Raw genomic sequence first — 20,297 nt, 5'->3', positions numbered from 1 at the left:
CAACACAGATTCACAAAGCATTTCACAAGATTTCAGCATGAATGCACGATAAGGAAGTTATGCTTAACCAGTCTAATAACCTTCTACGATGAAATGACTGCTTCAGTAGCCAAGGGCAGAGCAGTGGATCATCTGCCTTTACTTCAGTGAGGCTTTTGACACTATCTCCAATGACATCCTTACTGAGGGCTGGATGAGCAGTGAGGTGGATTGAAACCGGGTCCACGGGCCCAGAGGGTAGTGATCAGTGGCAAAAAGTCTAGTTGGAGGCCAGTAACTAGTGGTGTACCTCAGGGGTCAATACCGAGTTGCTGATACAGCAGAGGGCTGTGCTGCCATCCAGAGGGACCTTAAGAAAGAAGGCTAGAGAAAACGGCTGACAGGAACCTCACGAAGTTCAATAAGAACTGCCAAGTCTGGCACCTGGGGAGGAACAACCCCAGGCACCAGTACAGGCTGGGGGCCAACCAGCTGGAAAGGAGCCTGGTAGGAAAGGACCTGGGGGTCCCTGGTGGACACCAAGTTGAATATGAGCCAGCAATGTGCTCTTGCCACAAAAGCAGCAAATGGTACCCTGGGCTGCATTAGTAGGAGTGCTGCCAGCGGGTTGAGGGAGGTGATCCTGCCCCTCTACTCACACTGGTGAAGCCACACCTGGAGGTCTGGGTCCAGGTCTGGACTCCCCAGTAGAAGAGACACGGACATACTGGAGAGAGTGACAAAAGGCCACAGAGATGATGAAGAGACTGGAGCATCTCTTCTGTGAGGAGAGGCTGAGAGACCAGGGACTTCAGCCCTGAGAAGACAAGGCTCAGGGAGATTTTATCCATGTGTATAAACACCTGATGCAGGAAGTAAAGAAGAGGGAGCCAGGGTCTTTTCAGCAGTGCTCAGTGACAGGACCAGAGGCAATGGTCACAAACTGAAACACAGGAGGTTTCCCCTGAACATCAGGGAATGCTATTTTACTGTGAGTGTCGCTCAGCACTCGTACAGGGAGGCTGCGGAGTCTTCAGACTTGGAGATACTCAAAAGCAGTCTGGACATGGTCCTGGGCCACTGCTGGCTGTAGGTGGCCCTGCTTGAGCAGAAAGGTTGGACCAAGTGACCTCTAGAGGTCCCTTCCAACCATTCTATGACTCTGTTAGCCCTTTTGCATCTTAAAGGGACTTTATCTCCTCTTTGCCCATACTCTCCAGTCTGATTTAAATAGAAAACATAATACTTGCCTTTCCTCATGACAGTACACAGAATAAGGACAATTTTTCTAACCAAATCTATCAAATAGTTTATATGCCATGTTGCTGTCGGATTTTATGGATGCAGAACTAAACCGCCTCTCTGGAAGGACTGAAACAGATCAAATTATTTGTGAACAAACAGACGAGGGAAGGTAACAATTATTCTATGTGCTTGATGCGTTTGGTGCTGTGATTTTTTATTTCCTTCCCTGATCTGTGGATTCACAGATGCTTTCCAGAGGGGACAGTCCTCTATCAGAAACATTGCATGCATCAGCTGTACTGTAAGTTTGAATTTGTCTTTTTCAGATCCCTCAGAAGCGCTTCTGGAATCTACGGACTAAAACCCCTTGGCTAATGGCATCAGTATTTTTATCTCATTAGGAAGCCACATTAGAAGACTAAACACAGCCATTCACTTCTATTCTTGAGAGCTCCGATTTGCTACAGGTATCAGAGCAAGAATGAAGAGAAAGCCACGGTGTTTTCTTCCCAGCCGCACACAAGGGAGGTGCTGACAGCCCTTGCAAGAGTCACTGCTAGATTGGTGAGAAGTTGAGAAAGACTGTCATGACAGCATGAGATTTTTGATGGTAGTTGAAGGCGAACAGCCTACGTAACTGCGAAGAACCACCTTGCCGCAGTATCCATATTTCAGCTAAGATGCTATGCAAAACATTCTCATTCAGGTGTTTCAGATTTATGTATTGTCCTTTTGTCAAAACAAAGCTAAAAACTGCATAAACATTATACAAAATAATGTGTACAGATTGCACAGATACACAAAACCACTGTATTCATTCTACTGTTCATGCAATATTTTATATACAATTGAGAGGATTTGGATTATTTTAATAATATGTAATTATATGATTAGGATACAGTTAAATGCCTGTGATAAAGTTATTAAGAAATCCAAAGACTAATTAATGATCCATATATTACACACACTTATCAAGTAATAATTACCTAACAACAGTAAGTACTTCATAAGCTTTACTAAGAATTAGTTATCATACTCACCAACAAGTTTCTTGATTAACTGAGCAAATTCTAGGATAGTGTGCTCTTCTGGGTTTCCCTAGAAGTAGAAGGAATATTCATTACAATAACAATTAAACACCTTAAGACATGCTAGCTTTCTGATGTGAGACAACTCTTAACAAGTTCATGTTAGAGTCTGAAAAAGGTAATCACTATGCTTTATTCCTACTTTGACGAAAAAAGGGTAACTTTGACAAACTCCATACTCGTTAGAAAAGTTGCCTTCCATTACATTTGCCTTGGCAATTCAATGTATGTAGGGAAGTGCCCCAAACAAAATAATTTTGTAAAGAATGGGCAAACGCATGCCAATCACAGTAAAGGCATGTCACTCAGCAGCCCACACAACCACGTCATCAATTTGAAATCTGGATTCAAGGACTTAAGGACTACTTACTTTCCTATACAACATTCCTTAACTTTTTTTTTTAACCAACTGCATGTAACCTCCTCAACATTTTAGAACAAAATGCTGAAAGCTTCCTGTTAGCATTAGCTCACCTTCATCAGACTCAATTCCCTCCGTCCCTAGCTTTCCTTGTTGCAAAACTCTTCTTTACTATATCTTGTTTAACCTAAAGCTGAGCATTTTGGTATAGATTTGAACACTGAGTTTTCTGAAGATAAAACATGTGACAGGGCTTAAAAATATCAGCATTTGGATCGAAATGTAGAAATGAATTCATGGCCACAGCAATGAAGGAAAATCTGATGAACAACTGTCCTGCAGAGTTGAATGGTTGATTTTGCAAAAGCTGGCATACACAGAAATGACCTGGCACATGCATCCTTTTTCTATTATATCCACTGCTGAGAGTAAGGTGACAACGCATGGGACAGAACAAGAATCTTATTAGACAAGTTATAAGCAGCCTTAATCAATATTAGATAATTATACCATCAAACGCTACCCCATTTTCCTCTTATAAAGGATAGTATGAAGTGATTTCTAATTATTTAGAGCTAAGTATTCCTTCAGTGCTTTTTTTCATTAAAAGCAGTCTTTAAACATTTCCTTGGCATATTTTGCATGCCACACCTGTCCCCCCCTCCATATTTTGTTCCTGTTTATTTTCATATTCTAATTACATACATCTTTTTGCTAAAACAAATTAAAAACTCTAGAAAATTTATCCTGTTCTTGGAGCGGTAAGATCTCAATATCTAAGGGTTTCATTTTTTTCTTATAAAGAGAATACATAGAAGAATACATTATTCATAATGGAAATAAATTTTTGCTCCCTTTCTTTTTTCTAGAAATCAGCATCAGTGACAAGGAGGAAAAGAGAGGTGATGTTGGCCACTGCACAGTGAACACAGTAGAGTGGAGCTCTCATACTCACCAAGTTGACAGGACTGCTGACATTGCTGTTCATCAACGCCACCAACCCATTCACAAGATCACTATAAAAAGGGAAGAACAAACCGAGGCAATTTCCACTTCCCTATAAATAATACTCTTGTCTAAAAAGAGAGCTGCCTTCTCAAAGCCCCAGTAGCTGAGGAATGCTGAAATCAGATTTGCAGTGTATACTTCAATGGGTGTATGCTTTCTTGGATGTTTGTTCTACAGTCCCTGAATGTTATTTGAATGTTGTTTGAAAGGGTGATTATCTTTGGGATACACTGGCTAAGTTCACCTGAGCATACGAATGAATACAAAAAAATAAAGTTACTAAAAAACAATTAATACTTCCTCTTCTCTCCAATACCCAAGCATATTTAGAGGCTGGAAATCCAACACATTTCAAGCAAAGTAAGTTATAATACAGGAGCACATGACATGAACACCTGTTTTGCAAATTGTTGTTTGAATTGTCATCTCGCTTTCAGAAATCCTTAAACCAAGTTTGTTAAAAATGATATTTTGGTGTTACCTACCCCCAGCAAAAGAACACAAAACCCTTCTGCATTATCAGCAACAAACTTAGCAGCTTGGCCCATGGCATACAAATCCAGATCCCTTTCATTATGACTTAGAATCAGGAAAGGAGTGGCTACTTTGAACGGATGGGGTTTCCGTAATGCCTATCACTGCTGTTACTACTTTCAGCAGTGGGAAAGAACATTTCCAAGCAGAGAATGACGAAAACAACCCAGAAGCCTGGCATAGAAAGTTAACTAGCATGACAGAACAAAAGAATCTGAGGAACAGATTCACTTTTTTGTAGTGAAAGTACATTCTGGCGTTGCTTACGCTGCAAATATTAGCTGCAGCAATATCCCCTTAGCCTGCTCCTTCCTCCAGAAGGGGACACACATGTACAGCCCACGCACGGACCGAGCACCCCAAAGGCACAAGGTGGCAGCATTGCATTAAAATGCAAGGAGTGACAAACTGCTTGCCTTGAAAACTTAACCTACAAGTTGCTTGCTGTCCCTTGAAGGGAAGAACATATTAATATCTCAGTTCAAAGCTCTAAACCAATTAACATTTTGTTTCTCGGTACTTTTAAAAACTTCTGTGTCTCCCTTCTGAATGTACAGCTGGCCTAAAAACGAACATCATTTCTTTGACTAAAATGCACATGCATACAAGGTTGGCCAAGCTCAAAGAACCATCAAGTAAAGTAAGTAACAGAAGGCTTACCTGACATACTGGAAAGCTCTCGTCTGAGTTCCAGGTCCATAGACCTAAAACCAGACAAAAATTAGAAAAGTTACATAAATATAAAAGTCCTCTCTAGCCCAATTATCTTGTCCTCCCCATTACAGAAAAACATCCCAAGGAGAAACACCTGAGACATCAGCTCAATGTTACGGGAATGCAAAAAGATGTGCTTGCAAAGCCTTTGGCAAAGTATCAGTTCTTTGAAGGTCGTCTTCCTCTTGGACGTGTCTCCAGTAAACACCTCCTTAGGCATTTTGTTAACCAGAACTCTGGATGTAGGAAACATTCTCAGGGATGTAGGACAGAGTGATCCTTTGTCCTCTCCTGGAACATTGAAAGAGGCTGCAGCATGCACTCAGCCAGAAAAGAGCGCCAAGCATTTAAAGTAAACATCAGGCTACTAAGATGTGGTTATGACAAGCACTTTTTTATTTGCTTATTAACAACGGCCAGCTTCAAAGCGACCAGCAAATGTTAGTGGTGTCTAAAAAAATTGTCAAGAAAAACAGCACTGTGTTTAAAGCAATCAGAACAACAACAAAAAAATAAAATTCATGTCACACTAAATATTACTGTCTGAGGAAATGAGAAGTAGAATAATTTCTAAAGGATGGCTCCCAGAGTCACTTGTACAGATTTGTACCAAAATTTACAGAAGAAAAACTAAAAAGTTTTCTCAGGTTATGTGATGGCACTTTGGAGCAAGCAAGTTGTTTCAGTTCTGACATTGAAGTATACTTAAAATGTACATAATGGTATCAGATAATAGTTTTTTTCCCACCACAGTTTAATTGTGTGCAGTGTGAAAAAAAGAGTAAATCTCTGGGGAAAAAGCAAATCCTTAGGAGATGCAGTGAACACAACATTCAAATTACTACAGCTTGTTACTCTAAAGTAACCACAAGTCTAAACCAAAAATTTAGCAATGGTTAGGAGCAAGAGAGTAGCCAAGATGCATCACTGATGACATTAAAACACAGTAACAAGCTACTGAAGTTAACAATCACTGATAAACAGCAAGCAAGTAAGCAAATGCTGACCTCCAGAGAAGACCAATCTTTCAAAAAATTATCAGCGTACTTAGGTCAGGTGACATGCATTGCTTTGCAGAATATAGACAATTTGAGCTTTTTAAATTATTTTTTTTTTTTTATAAACAGTTCTAGATTTCATCCTGTCAGTAGGGTAGTGTCTACTACCCAAGTTTTGCAGATAGCAACCATATTTTGGCATATTATTTGGAAAAGATTAAAGTTAGGGGAGATCTATCACAGGACACTACGCTTCATCTTGCCTGGGAATGACTTACTCCCTGGTCTATGATCTTCAGTGCTCTGTCCAGTTTCAGATTTTGCTCTATGAGAATCGTGGTAGTGGCAGTTGCCACAAAACTTTCATCCTTTTTCTCTTTGGATTGCCTGCTCCTTCCTAGAGGAATTCCTGGCTGAACTCTGGATTTTACAGTCTCCAGTAGAAGGAATCGTGTCTCAATCTCAAGATAGCTGCTCTGTGGAGGTACTTAGCAACATTTTTAGCTATTTAGCAGAAGCCATTAAGTGATTTCCTGGCACTTCATTCTTCTAATCTAGGCAACATTAACAAGTACTTACATGAAATGTCTGTTGTATATCACATAAACTGAAAATGTTTCCATGGCTCACAGCTGATCCCAGATTCCGAACTACTACTTCCCATTTCAGCACATCTCCTCGTTTATTTTACATAACCTCATTATTTTGTAACAGTAAAGTAAGCAGGATCAGGGTATAGGTCAGGCATTGTCTGTATTGCTAAATTACCAGCAGCATCTCTGTAGAGTATTGGCCTGTGGCAGCTCTTGCTCTCCCAGACAGTGTTGTGACATTGCTTAAGCATTATCAAGAGCCAAGGACCATTCACCACAAACAGTTTGGATGTGGCAACTTGTTTTGGCAGGGAAATTTAGCTATATGGATGAGGGTCATGCCACACCAGTTTGTCAATGGTAATAAGAAACAGTCCTGGCTGGCTTTGTTTACTAATAGGTGATGTAGCCTGAAGGCTTCTAACGTTGTTATACGTGGAAAATTTAGGCTGATCTCCAAACTTGCTAAAAGACATTTAAATGCCTAACTTCCCAAAATGGTTCACAGAAAGTTCCTCAACAGAAATAAGTACCAAAACACGATTCTGTGAGCCTTGTCATGTCATGTCCCCATAGCAGAGTTGTGACAGACAGAGAGATTCAAGTTCAGGATGACTAAAATACTTTCTCAGACTGCAACTGGTAATCTTGTTTCTCTCTGGGAAAGGAATACTAATATCATCAACAGAGCACATATTTGGATATATAATCCTATAAATTTGAGCTTGGTACACTGAAAGACTACGGTGGGTTGGTTTTGGGGGGGGGGGGGGAGGGCCTCAGTCTCAGTGTTTTCTACAATCCATCCTCTTTCACAGCACATGAGGACAGGATACAAAGATGAACAGTTCTTCATGTCACTAAGAGGTCATTACTTACTGTTAGTGGTTCTCCCTGGAGAGCCTGCAGGATAAAATTACTGACAACTCTACCATCATTCATATGCATTCGAGGACCAAAAGTATTGAATATTCTGGCAACCCTCACTTCAACTCCTTCCTGTAGGCAAAGAAAAAAAGAATTGTTACTATCTTAAAATAAGAGTGTCATTCTTCCTAAGTTAACTCTCTCTTGCCCAAAAGCTTTCTTAAAATCCCTCTTACAGCTTTAACAAGCTTGTTTTTTCACCATAAAATATTTCTAACATCACCTCAATGCTTCTGGAAACCGTAGTGCATACAGCAATGTAATTTATACTAGTTCTCAGTATTTGTAATGCAAATTCTAAATCAGTGCTGGAACAGCTGATGATTTCAGTACATCGTTTTCTTCCAATAAGAACTTTAAGATTTTTCAATAGTGCCCTTCCAACAACAACTTATTTCCCAGAACGTATCTACATTTTTTGCACATAAGTGAAGTCCCACAATCACCAGAAAAAGTATATATACCAGATACACCAAAGCAGCATTTCCAAAGATTGGAAAAGTTGAGTACTTCAGATAAGTATCTTTACAAATGCCATAAAGTAAGTCGCTTTGTAACCACAGCTACCATGTTTCTTATCTCCCTGCTACTTATTAGGCTATGTAAATGCATGCATTACAATCCAGGCTTAGTTTTTTCCTGAGAAACATTTATATCATTGCCCAAAGTCCTTTCTGCAGGGTATTCTGCAAATCTTCGAAGTAAAATGCAACAAATACGTGAAATTAGAAACTGTTTGGACAAAACATTTTAACACTGGGAGACTGGAGACTGAAGTAATCTCTCTCTAGGTATTTTCTGTTTGTTGATACTCATTTGGACAAGCCACAATTCATGACAGAAGTCTACAAGACGGATGTTTGGTCTTTGTGAGCTGAAGCATGCACATGGCTCCTGATGAGTTCAGAGCAGTGTGGTATGCTGTAAACATCTTGTATTTTCAATGCCCTTTACTAAGGCTTAGACTGATGCTTGGCATTTTCTTGGAAGACAAGTGTGTGGAAGAAGTGTATTGTTGTTACACCTGCAGCTGAAGCTTGTAGCTCACACGTCACTCAGGAGAGTCCTGGGAACATGTTTTTCTTGGAAATAAATGTAGCTTCATGTACAAGAGAAATCTGCAGGAAAATCTGATCTTCTCTCTTGGGTCTCCAATTGATTCATAAACAAATGAATACTCAGAGAAGTTTTGTGAAAGCAATAGCATTAGCTTTTCACAGATGAGAGGGACAAAAAGCACATTTAACACTTTAGCTGTTACTTAGTGTTGAGAAATGGGAAACATCAAGCTTGTATAGGTAAAGCTCCATGCTTCCTAGTATGGAGAAGGCCAAACAACATCCATTCTGTTTAACTGCGGGTAAACTTTCAGTCACCATGATCAAATGTTGTTTATATTTGCAACTAAATTGTAAGCTAACAGTAATCAGGGAGGTAACTTGTGCCACAGGAAGAGCTACAGTCTTGGGTCTTTGTCACATAACTTGCTTGCATCCCCAACAGAGCCAAAAAAAATAGCCTCACAACATTCACTTAGTCCTGCTGAGAGACCCTGGAAAGCGCAGAAGTCCCTTCTCATGCAGAAGACATCAGCTGGGAACACATTCTTTATTTTCTGTTAGCTAAAAAAGCACGGCAGTGCAACATGGCAAACATATACTGCCAGCAGCGTATTACAGAGCCATTCCAAATCCCTTCACTGTATCTGCAAATATATACTCTGACACAACTGCTCCTTCTTTTGTTTTGCCCAGCACTCTATCTTAAAAAGGACACTGACTCTTCAGGGAGGGACTGTATTTCATGTGGGCTTTCCAGATATTGCCATTAATAACAGGTACAGAAAATGAGGCACTTGGAAGCTAGCACTCAAAAGGAAAACAACTCATTAAACAATGCTGACCAAAAAGCTTCTCTTGTACTGTTACAAGCTACAGCAGCACCCTTGTTTTCCAGTATTAGCTAGACAAACACCACGTTCTCTATAGGCACTTATCCATAGCCACAGTGAATCCTGTGTGTCTTCTCCCTTCTATTTATTCTCCTCCCTGCACCATAATGCTGTCTTTTAAAATGAGTAATTTTTTATTTATAGTGTCATCTAGCAAAGCTCTTCTTTGTAGCCTACTGCTTTGAAAAATCTATTTTCTATGTGGCTGAACTACTTTTGTGACTGCAAAATTGGGATCTATCTTCTCAAAACAAATTCTTCCACAAACAGATTTTGGAGCCAGGAACTTAGAAATTGTCCTAAGTTTCCCTTGCCATTTCATTAACATCTTTGAAGTGATCCTTTCTGCATGCTGAGCAACTATTCCTTTTTGTATTAACTGCCTATGAATACTTTTGGTACACTCTTACCTATGTCCTGTTACTCTGAGCATCAACAATGTATTAGTTACAACTGAGTACCTCCACCATATTCCCCCTAGCATAGCCAATTACTTTCCCAGATTCGTGCAGTAAGTCATGTACAGTATTTTATTGTATACTGGAAAAAGGAGAAAAACTTCTTTGACCTACATTTATACTGCTAAACAAGAGAGCTTGAGACCAATCCCTGATGCCAATATCAAATGAGATCAAGTGGCTTCTGTCCTCATGGTTTAAAACTATGCCCTCCCATAGCAGATTAATCAGAGAAAAAGTTCCTTGAGTAATCCAAAAAAGAGCCTGGGAGCAAGCTAATAAAATGCAGCAGTGTAGGCTAGCAAAACGATTTACCTCACTCTATTATTTACCAGTAAGGACACGTTCCCAGAGACTGTGCCTGTACAGATGGAGAGGGAAGACAGAAAAGGTACAAGAAAGATCGTTATGGCTTTCAGAGATACCTCCTCTGAATAAATACTCAGACTATTCTATAGCTGTTAGTCAAAAGGTAGCATAGATTAGAGAGTGTCCCCCGCAAAACAAACCTGTCCATGGTCTTCAGCATGAGTGTTTGCCACTTAGTTCTACAGATCCCTGCTCCGTATCAAGGTATCAAGGATGCTATGGTAACATCTTAATTTAAAAATATGTATTTTAATTTTATCAGCCTTTCAAGAAAAGATCTCTCCTTGTGTTGACTGTATCAGAAAAGAATAATACAGAATACAGCTCAAATGTCAAGACATTCTTTTAAGTGAAACAGCTTGAACATATGCTGTGACTGTAATTCATAATGATATTAGGCAAGCTTCTCTTACTAATTAACAGCGTTTCCTTCTTTGTAAAATCTGTGGAGCTATCTGAAGAGTAATCATGAATTAGACCTCCCTGCATACAAAATAATCAGGAAAGGAAAGCTGCAATTGTTTGCTCTCCAGCAGACAGCTGGATTCAAATAATGTTCTAGGGAAAGCCCAGATAGTTGCACGGGTATCATGGTGACCTGATACAAGTCTTTATCGATGTTTCAAATTAAATTACTAAGATTGTTGCCTACACGCTTTGCTTTACTAGTTACTTTCTTCCTGATTTATATTCTTTCCCATGTGTCCCAGAGATCATTAAGTCTCAAAACTGTTCCCAAAACCCTGAACTGTAATCACAGCAGAATTACCAGCACAGTGTTCACCAGGATCCACCTGTGACGTGCTTAAGCTACAATGCTCTACACTGAGGCTTGGTCCAAGGTATTTTATATACATGTACTGTCTACTGTATAAGCAAAATTAGATTAATTCCTGGTTACTAACAGCTTTTTAGACCTGTTCTGCAAAAACAGTGATGCTGAGATCTGAATTTCATAAACAAGCTAGAAAGGAGAATAACAATCATCTGACTATTTTTGCCATAACGCAGGTCCCTGAACACAACCAAGGCACACCTTCACTACTTTTATCTTACAGCTGAAATATTACCATGGTTACAGTTCAATATTTCTCAGACTAGAGAAGCTACAACTTCTCTTTGACAACTCTTCATACCATTATTTATACCTCCCTGCTAAAAGTATGTCCTATTTCTAGCACTTGCCTCAGCTTGCATACCTCTTGTACATGCTGTACATGGCCAACGCAAACAGCCACAGGCCTGTTCCACCAACACCTTGACAGGAGACATTGCCATTGGGAAGGGATGGGTACCCACTTAAATGCATCTGTGCGTGAGTTGCTAGGATATTCCCTTCAGACAGGGCTTTTAAATTCAGTATTATACTGCACAATGCGGCTTCTGAACATGAGGTGGCAAATAACATAACCAGTGCAATAACAGCCAAGGAATGAGACCTGTTATCACAGCTTCCAGTAGGTTTCCAGTAAGGGCCAGGAATACATGCAATACAACATAAACCTCAGGCAATTTAATCTTAGTCGTCCGCACAACGGAGAGTTCTGCAGTTATATTCATGAACTAGTGTAACAATGACAGTTACAGGTGAAAGACAATGCCTTACCAATGCTTTTAGAGCAACGGTGGCTGTTTGAGGAGGACGTATCTTAACAGCCAAATTAAAAGAGGTGTACCAAATTGAAAAAAACATCAGAAACAACACACACTTTGCATCAAAAGATGAATGCTGCTATGGATATATACTTATTCAAACACTGATTGAACTTATACCTCCCAAAAAAGCTTAAAATCTTCGTGACTTCAAAATTCTATTTGCACAACAGTGCAGCAATATCAAACCGAAAGAACTAAGTTCTTCAATTACCTGAGGGAAATCAGAAGATGGGATTTCTTACAGAACAGCAAGGAAAGAAAAAAAACAAAACCCAAGAGGGCAGAGACTATGCAAAGTATTCAGACTTTTCTTAGGAAACTGGCTGTATTTGTTTAGTCCACGACTTTGATAATCATCATAATACAGTCTTCTAACCTTGTCTATGGAACAAAGTTATTTTGCAATTGTTATCAGCACAGAGCACATAGAAGCAGTAAAGATACTAGAGCATTAGTAAAACCACTGTGTGTGAATACGGGCCAGAAGACCTGACAGTTTTTTCCTGCTTTATTTTCATATAATTTGAAAAAAGTGTTGCTCCACTGACAGAAAAAAAGCCCCCTATTACACCCATGCTGTTTGTATTAGGAAGCTCTGAGAACACAGCTAAAACAATACAATTTAAAAACAGATACTCAGATAATGAAACTCTCCACTTAGAGGGGCTTCTGTTACCAATGATCCAGTGAAACAACACACTGCATTTTTATAATACTGCCTCATTACTGCACTGTTCTCCTCCCCTTTTCACCTCACTTCCTCCAACTGAACATTAGCAACAGATAGCTTTGGAGAACTATATGCCACTTCTGCATTTGTACAGGACCAAACACAACGTTTTGGTTCATGCGCCGAGCTCCTACACAGCAAAAAACACTCACAAAGCTACAGACGGCTCTAACAACTCATTAGAAAATGTGCAGATCCATTAATCCAACAGCATGGACAATACATATCAGCAGGTTTTAGAAAATGGCAGGACTATCAGAAGGACCGTACAAAGGTAACTGGAAGAAGCCAGTTTCAAAAGCTTAGCAATATTTAATCTCTACATTATTAAGTTTGCAGGACTTAACTTTATTGAACTATGGGGAAGGATTTTTTTCTGTGGTTTCTCTTTTCCAAAGTATAAAAGCCTATTTGTGAGCCATACAGTTACAATGGCTGAAAGCAGCACTGTTTCCTCTTTCAAAGTGGAGCCAGTTAATCAAGAAGATAAAAACAACTAACAACAAACAGTACTTGAAATATTCAATGGAAATGCCATATTTATTGAGAATGTTACTATAACTGCGCGTGTGTGACCTCTTAGACTGCAGAGAAGGAACTGTGGACAATTTTTTTCTTTTCTTTCTGAATTTCGTTGTCTTGGTATATAACAACTCAGATGGGATACTAGTTGCAGCACTGACACCTGCACTTCAGTGGTGTCAATGCCCTCTCAGTCAGCAGTGCAAGGGACTGTAGCATCTCAACTCTTTACAGGCAGTGCTCAAGGTGGTTGACTGCTTGTAGCATCTTATGGACTCCCCTCTCAAACCTTCGCCTCACTAATATTCCTGGATGTGAAACTTCTCTGCATGACCTCTAAAAGGCTAAAGGAATCCATGATAGCTCTTATCACTAAAATTTAGCTTTGACATCGTATACATCCAACAGTAACCACCATCTGTATCATTAAAGGGCTGCTGTCTGGGCCTGTGACTATTACCCCAAGGAGATGCAATGCCTCCTCTTCCTCTCACAAAAAAATCAGTTCCATTCTTCCACAAAAAACATCAATTCTGCATCTTTCCTTAAGCAAACTGCTAGCAAACATATGTGACAACACCAAAAAAGAATGCTGCATGCTTAAAAGCAATCTATATTGAGTATCAAGGAAAGAAAACAATGAGAAATTATTGGAGAATACAGGATAAACTCCCAAAAGACGTTAAAGCAAACTAATCCAACACAGGTATTTGTTTTCTAATTATTCGATAACTACCCGTTTATTCACTGCCTTATTCAATGCCTTCTCAGTTGCAATTCAATCAGAAGTTTTCATTAGCCCCACATTTTACATCAAGGCTTTTTATGATTACTGAAACCAACTCAATTTGCGAATTAAAGATTAGGGGGAAAGTACAACTCAATATAAAACAGAAAATCACCCTCATGTTGCAACTGCAATGCACTTCTATATTTAACAAATTTCAACATCAGTTTACATGTGTTATTCTCTCACATTAATATAATAAACTTCACCTCTAACATCTTTCCATTCTTCTGTTACCTATTAAGATTTTTTGGCATCTTGAGTCTTTGCAGTCCTGGTTATAGAATATTCCGTAAAGCAGAGCATAACACTTGTCCACTTAAAGAAGGTTATAATTAATAGTTGATTCTGACAACTCCATTCACTTCTCTATGCTTAGAAAGGCACCCACTGGAATTCTTAATTGGAAGATCTAAGCTATTCTAAGGCAATTTGAAAACTATCACATCACATCATGTACAACTAAACCCACTTGCTACCACTGATGCTTGCAGTCACACAGTTGGTATGAAAAGAAGGACAAAGGAAGCAGAAGAAGATGAAAAATTTCCCTGCAACATGTCATGGTGACCTGAAGTTGTTGCTTCAGCTCTGGAGAATTTCCTTACAGATCAATGGTATAAGAGAAGAAATTAAATCTAGTTCACAAAACACCCTTAATACACCAAGCATTTAAAATGCAGTGTACTTGTATTTATGATGTGCTTATGCAATCATACCAGATCCCTGCTATGAAGGTAGTATTCAGATTCTGTGTAGTATTTAAATGAAGCCAGCATTGGAGCACACATGAATATCTGGATTTCTAGGTAGCTCCATAATTCAAACCACAACTTTTTTAAAAAGTTAAATGCATACAGAATGGAGACTCCTGAACAAACCACAAAATTCACACTGCAGTATTATGTGCTGAAACTCTCCTCTCACCCCTGTAATGTTTTCTCTGCCTATATATGTCCAAGAAGACCCTGCATTTGGAAAACGCTGCTCATTCTGGAAAATGATGGTATTACCTTATCTAGCAAAACAGAAGTGCCATAGTGGAGGAAAAATACTAGGTGTGCAATCGTATCACATCTGTATCACATCACACGCCTGTATATGAAGTTTATGCAAAAAAACACTTTGGAAGAACAGGGAAGGAGAGGCAGAACAGTAACAAAAGTAAGAGTATAGAATGGTGAAAGCAAACAGATCAACAAGCTGTTGTTATAAGCGAGTTTCAAAACTATGCCTTGAATCTTGTTACGGCAATTGAGCGAACTGAAAAAGGCTTTCCAGCAGGGAGTGCTAGCAAGCACTGAAAGAGAGATGATGACACAGGATAAGCATGGCTGACCTATGCTACCACATGAATTTATGGAGGGAAAGCTGCTCCCAGAAGCCTACAGAAAACATCCTCTCAAACCACATGCTCGGGTGCCTCATGTGATGAGATGAACTTGTGTACGTGCTTTGAATTCCTGAGCCCTGCATTTCTCCAGCAAATATTTCACTCCCCACCTCTCCTTTCAAGCACACGCTTATGTATTGTTGAATGTTACTACTGTTCTTGGACTCTTTGATAAGGAAGTACTGCTGGGCTTTTTTTAAAGACAGCAGTTGTAAAGGGGAGATGAAGTCAAAAATATTTAATTCATAGGGTCAAAACAGGTGAACAAAACAACGCTGCCAGCAGTGCACCAAAAAGGTCTCGGTCAAGGCAGGCTACTGAGGAACTCTGACAACTGTGAATCAAGAGTCATCTTTGACTAGATTCAAGAACTGTTCTGATTCAAAGAGCCTGTCTGCAAGTATAACATAGCAATGAATTTTTATTTTAGTTTTTGGAAACACGATTCAGTATTTAAGGTACCTAATAATGTGCATGATGATGGAAATCTTTGGAAGAAATGACAAAAAGATGCAGACCTAAGTTTGCTTGTTTCTTTTTTTTTATTGAAGCTGAGAAGATTCTGGAAATATTTTAACCTGAAATCCTTCAAATCAAATTGTTTTGGGCAATGTCACTTTTGTCTCAAAATCCTCTTAAAAGCACAATATTTATTTTCATAGTAGACATCAGACCTTTCCACTAGCAAAAGATAACGTTTCCTCCACTAATAACAGCCTATCATCTAAGCTCTGAAAAAAACCCAGCTCAACAATGTTTCAGAATATACCTCAATGTGGGACAAGCTCAGGCAGACTTCACTAACCCATAATAAAGTACAAGACATTTCATACAGAGCTGCCCCTAGGACAGAGAGCTCATTTGCATCATGAGTTCACACTTAATGTATGTGTGCACTGCAGTTCCACCTTATAAACCTTCTCTTTTGTAAATCCTGCAAAAAAATTACCAGATAGTACCATGACTCATCCTGTGGCTTTAAGATTTTAAGTGACCCATGATTTTCAAAATGACCTATAGTCTTGCCCTTCTAAAAGAATACTGCAGAGTACCACAAACTTGTAAAAAATTTGATACCCTACAGCGCAAGAATTTCTCATAAAAATGACAATATTCAACAGTGAATGGATTTCCAGACCCATGAGGAGTATTTTGTTACAGTGAAGTACAGAAGACATCATCCTGAACAAGAGCAGTACCACCACGCTAGACATTAAATGACTTAAGAGAACAAAGGAGACACTAACTTCTGCCTTCTCTGTCTGGCAGAAAAGAAAATTACTACCACCTCTGTACTAAAATACCATCCACAAAGTCTTACTACTTACTTTTGTTTTCATGGTTTTTAAAAGCACCTAGTATTTTATCATTTAAAGATTTGAAATTCTACAGAATATACAGCTGATTTATAAGTTTAGTCTATTAAGGCTGCAAACACCAAGAAACAGTGATATGATATTCTTTAGTCTGTCACATTGTCTAATTGAATAGCCTCACAGAGACTAGCTGAACAGCAATTAAGATTTACATACAGGTAAAGAGTCTATGCTGGGTTAGTTAATGAGGAGTTTCTACTTGTTGATTATGAAACCCAAGGGAAATGGCACGTATCATTTCAGAAACATATTTTAAATTGCATTTTTATTCTGATGTTACTGTATTAGTCTGAAGAAGTGCACTACATAGCTAAGTATAGGTACCCTCCATTAAGGTCTGTATTTTTATCTACATAATTATAAGACATTTCTAAAGAGATTGAAAATACATTGCTCCTATATAGGTACTCATTAAAGAACTTCCTCATTTTTATCTCTATATTCTGATTTCAATTATGCTCATTAAACATGCCACATTTATCTGCAATAGTCCTATTCAGCAAAGCACTTCTCAGCACAGGACCAACTTAAAACAACTCTTACTTGGCTCCCAAATTGGCAAGGTCATCTCAGTTTAATCTGTCTAAAAACTATTTACGATACTCAAAGACTTATTATGTCTATTAAGAAAAGTAAAGCACATTTTCTTTAAGAACGCTGCTTATCTGAAAAAAACAACAGATGGGAGCAATAAAACTTCTGCATTAAAGAAAACAGTTTTTGCAGCTATAGTACGAGTATTCCTACTTAAGACATTCTCTTTTGCCCTCCTACCTCTAAATACACATATTCCAGTTTTGCCATATGTTTGGCCTTCATTAATTACAGACAATTCATTGAACCTGATACAAGTTTAATACCTGCTTCATGTATGCATAGCACATTGTCTCTGCAACCCGTTTTCCTTCATCATAGCAGGCTCTTGGACCTATTGGATTCACATGGCCCCAGTAATCCTCATTTTGAGGGTGAACTTCAGGATCTATAGAGAAAAAAAACACCACCTTAAATGATCTTCTATCCCAAAGGTGACTATATACAATGAATCTTTCATTAGTGTTATACAATTCAACAGGTTCTCTTTAAACCATGCATTTAAAAAATACTATGTTTCAACACCATTCCTTGGAAGTGTATTCACTGGTACCATGAAAATGACAGTTATGGAAGATGTGACACTAGTAAGGTAACTGAGTAAAGTGAACAGCTGCCATCATGATGCTTTTCTTTCCCCTAAAAGAGTGTGTGAACAGAGGGTTAAATTCAACTCTTCTCTGCAAAGACAGACTACCTCAAGGGCACAAATATGACTCCTATCTAATGTAATTCAGAGGAAGTATTTTAGGTTATGTAGGCAGCATTTTTTACTGTATTAGGAAAAAAAGAAAGTAAAGCATCTTCAAGTTTTATAAAATAAGAAACAAAAGAAAAACAGAAAAAACGGAGAGAAGTACTGCACTTCTTAAAGAACAAAGAGTAGAGCAATATACCACAACATACTTGCTATGTTTCTTCTGTTTTATCCTAAGCATTTTTACTAGCTGTCACTGGGCACAGACAATCAGGTTAGGCAATCCTCTGGTTTGATCCAGTACAGTAGTTCTTGATTAAAAAAAACCCCACCCAACCAAAAATCTCCTAGGAATCCTTGTGTGCGCATGCTCCTTATGCTTAAAATAATACAATCACATTTCCCCACTTTGCTACCTGTGCTGCCATATTCTTCTTACTGGGTTTGAAGTTTGCATACATTGCTACAAAACTTTCAAGTGTTACAGGCTTTTTTGAAACAGCTTTGATGGTCAGTTTCTGATTAACCCTTCCAGTTTTTATGCTGCTTACAGACATCATTACCGATGAATTCCTGCCATACAAGAGTCACAGAGCAATGGTAAATGCGGAGAGGTTTCACATGATCATAAAAAACCTGTAACCATTCTTAAAAGGGCCCCAGAAGGTGCCGTGATCTGGAAGGCACCTTCAGTTTCTGTCTCCTTTCTGGCAAAGGCAGCCCTACAAAGTACTTGGAACCCCCCTACAAAACACTGCTTTGAGAGCTCTTGTGGAAACAGCTAACAGATATTTTCTGACTTTATTTTCTGTCCTTTATTTTTCAACAAAATTATTTTGCCTGTTTAAGTCAGAGTATAATGTGAGTAGACTCTCCCTGCTACATTTGATTTACGGACACGACAAAGCCTGAGTTTCAAGTTTTCCACCTCAGCAGGCAGATTGCAGCAGACCAATGAAGCTTCAAAACTTGGTTTCTTTTTTGCCTGTTGGTCCCCTGTTCCAGAAGGGAGTTTGCTCAATTACAGAATAGTCCTTAGGGCTAGCGTTTTTCTCTGTGGAGCCTGACCATGGATAATCAAAGGCAAGGGACGCAACAGGAATGCTGCACGTGCTCAAGCCACTTATTTGGCTGGCTGGTCACCTTAGTTCTCTCTTGCTTGGGTATTTGCTTTGAATCTTCTTGACTGAAGTTAAACCACCGAAAGTGTACACCTTGAGGTATGTCCTTTGTCTTTCCTCACTTTTTCTTCAAAAAACTTTGTATCTTGTTACACAGATGAGTATTTTTGTTTGCTTGTTTGCTCTTTAAAGCCCACTCACAACCACTAATGTTGAGCAGGTGACTGTGATTGCAAAATTGCTATTACCTATTAGGCAAGAGTTCCCAACAGCAGGAATTTTCCCTAGTAAGGCATATGGTCTGTTACACACCCCAAGGAAGTACTAAAGATTCTTGCTGCATTCAGCCAGCAGTTCTATCAGTCATCCTCTCACTACTTCAATTCTTAGTAACAGTAATAGGATCTTGGAGAGATATGACACTATTGCTGAATATTACATTTTCAGAGACACCACAAGAGCCTGCATGAACAATCACTGTTTTCTTAGCTTGGAGGTTATGTCCTTGTCTCTTGCACACCAGGGTGATTGCTGATTCACAACACAATTCATAAGTGACTGGAAAAAGAGATGCAGATTTACTACCGAAATTATCTCTCTTCACAGGTTTTCATTATGGCATCTGAATTTTAATTAGCATTCAACACTCTAAATTACCCCACAAGCCCTTTGCAAAAAGAGACACAAACTATGACAAAGGGAAGTTACAAACAATAGTCAGAGCCTCCTTCTACCACTCTGGTTAGAGATTTAAAGCAAGTGTTAGTTGCCCACATTTTAAACTGTGAGAAATAAATCTGAAAGAAATCAAGCAAGTGATGAGAAGTTATCACTCAAACATCTGACAAAAGGTTTGTAAAAATCGTTTTTTTTTTTACAAAGCCACATTTCAAGAGATCTAAACACTGTTTTATCCTTCTTACCTCCATATACCTCCGATGTAGAGGCCAGCAGCAGCCGTGCTCCAACACGTTTAGCTAACCCTAAATTTGGGGTAACAGGGAAAGAACAACATAATTATAGTAAGCGCAAGGATCTCTCCATCATGTTAACTGTTTAAGTGTAATCCTTTACTTTTACTAGATAAATCTAGCTGTAAATCACATCCATAGTGCCCACTTCCAAGCTAGAAAAAGAGAAACAGCAGAGTAGCATTCACATGCATGTGTTTGCTACTGGGACTAAAAGTTACCCTA

The 20,297-nt window shown here is 38.9% G+C and overlaps 1 protein-coding gene across 2 annotated transcripts in view; it reads right to left on the bottom strand.

Moving 5' to 3' along the window:
* UXS1 (UDP-glucuronate decarboxylase 1) overlaps nucleotides 1-20,297 on the bottom strand; it is a 63,553-nt gene that overhangs the window by 3,147 nt on the left and 40,109 nt on the right. For both annotated transcript variants that reach the window (XM_055702198.1, XM_014284674.3), the window contains 6 exons: nucleotides 20,025-20,084; nucleotides 17,550-17,671; nucleotides 7,400-7,519; nucleotides 4,876-4,919; nucleotides 3,629-3,689; nucleotides 2,265-2,322 (listed from right to left, as the gene is read on the bottom strand). In XM_055702198.1, coding sequence (XP_055558173.1) covers nucleotides 2,265-2,322; nucleotides 3,629-3,689; nucleotides 4,876-4,919; nucleotides 7,400-7,519; nucleotides 17,550-17,671; nucleotides 20,025-20,084 — 465 coding nt within the window. The remainder of the gene's footprint in view (nucleotides 1-2,264; nucleotides 2,323-3,628; nucleotides 3,690-4,875; nucleotides 4,920-7,399; nucleotides 7,520-17,549; nucleotides 17,672-20,024; nucleotides 20,085-20,297) is intronic.

Source organism: Falco cherrug, chromosome 2 (assembly GCF_023634085.1).
Source record: "Falco cherrug isolate bFalChe1 chromosome 2, bFalChe1.pri, whole genome shotgun sequence".
Classification (NCBI taxonomy): Eukaryota; Metazoa; Chordata; class Aves; order Falconiformes; family Falconidae; genus Falco; species Falco cherrug.
The sequence above is the reverse complement of the archived record's forward strand: the minus strand, read 5'-3'. Positions and strand labels throughout refer to the sequence as shown.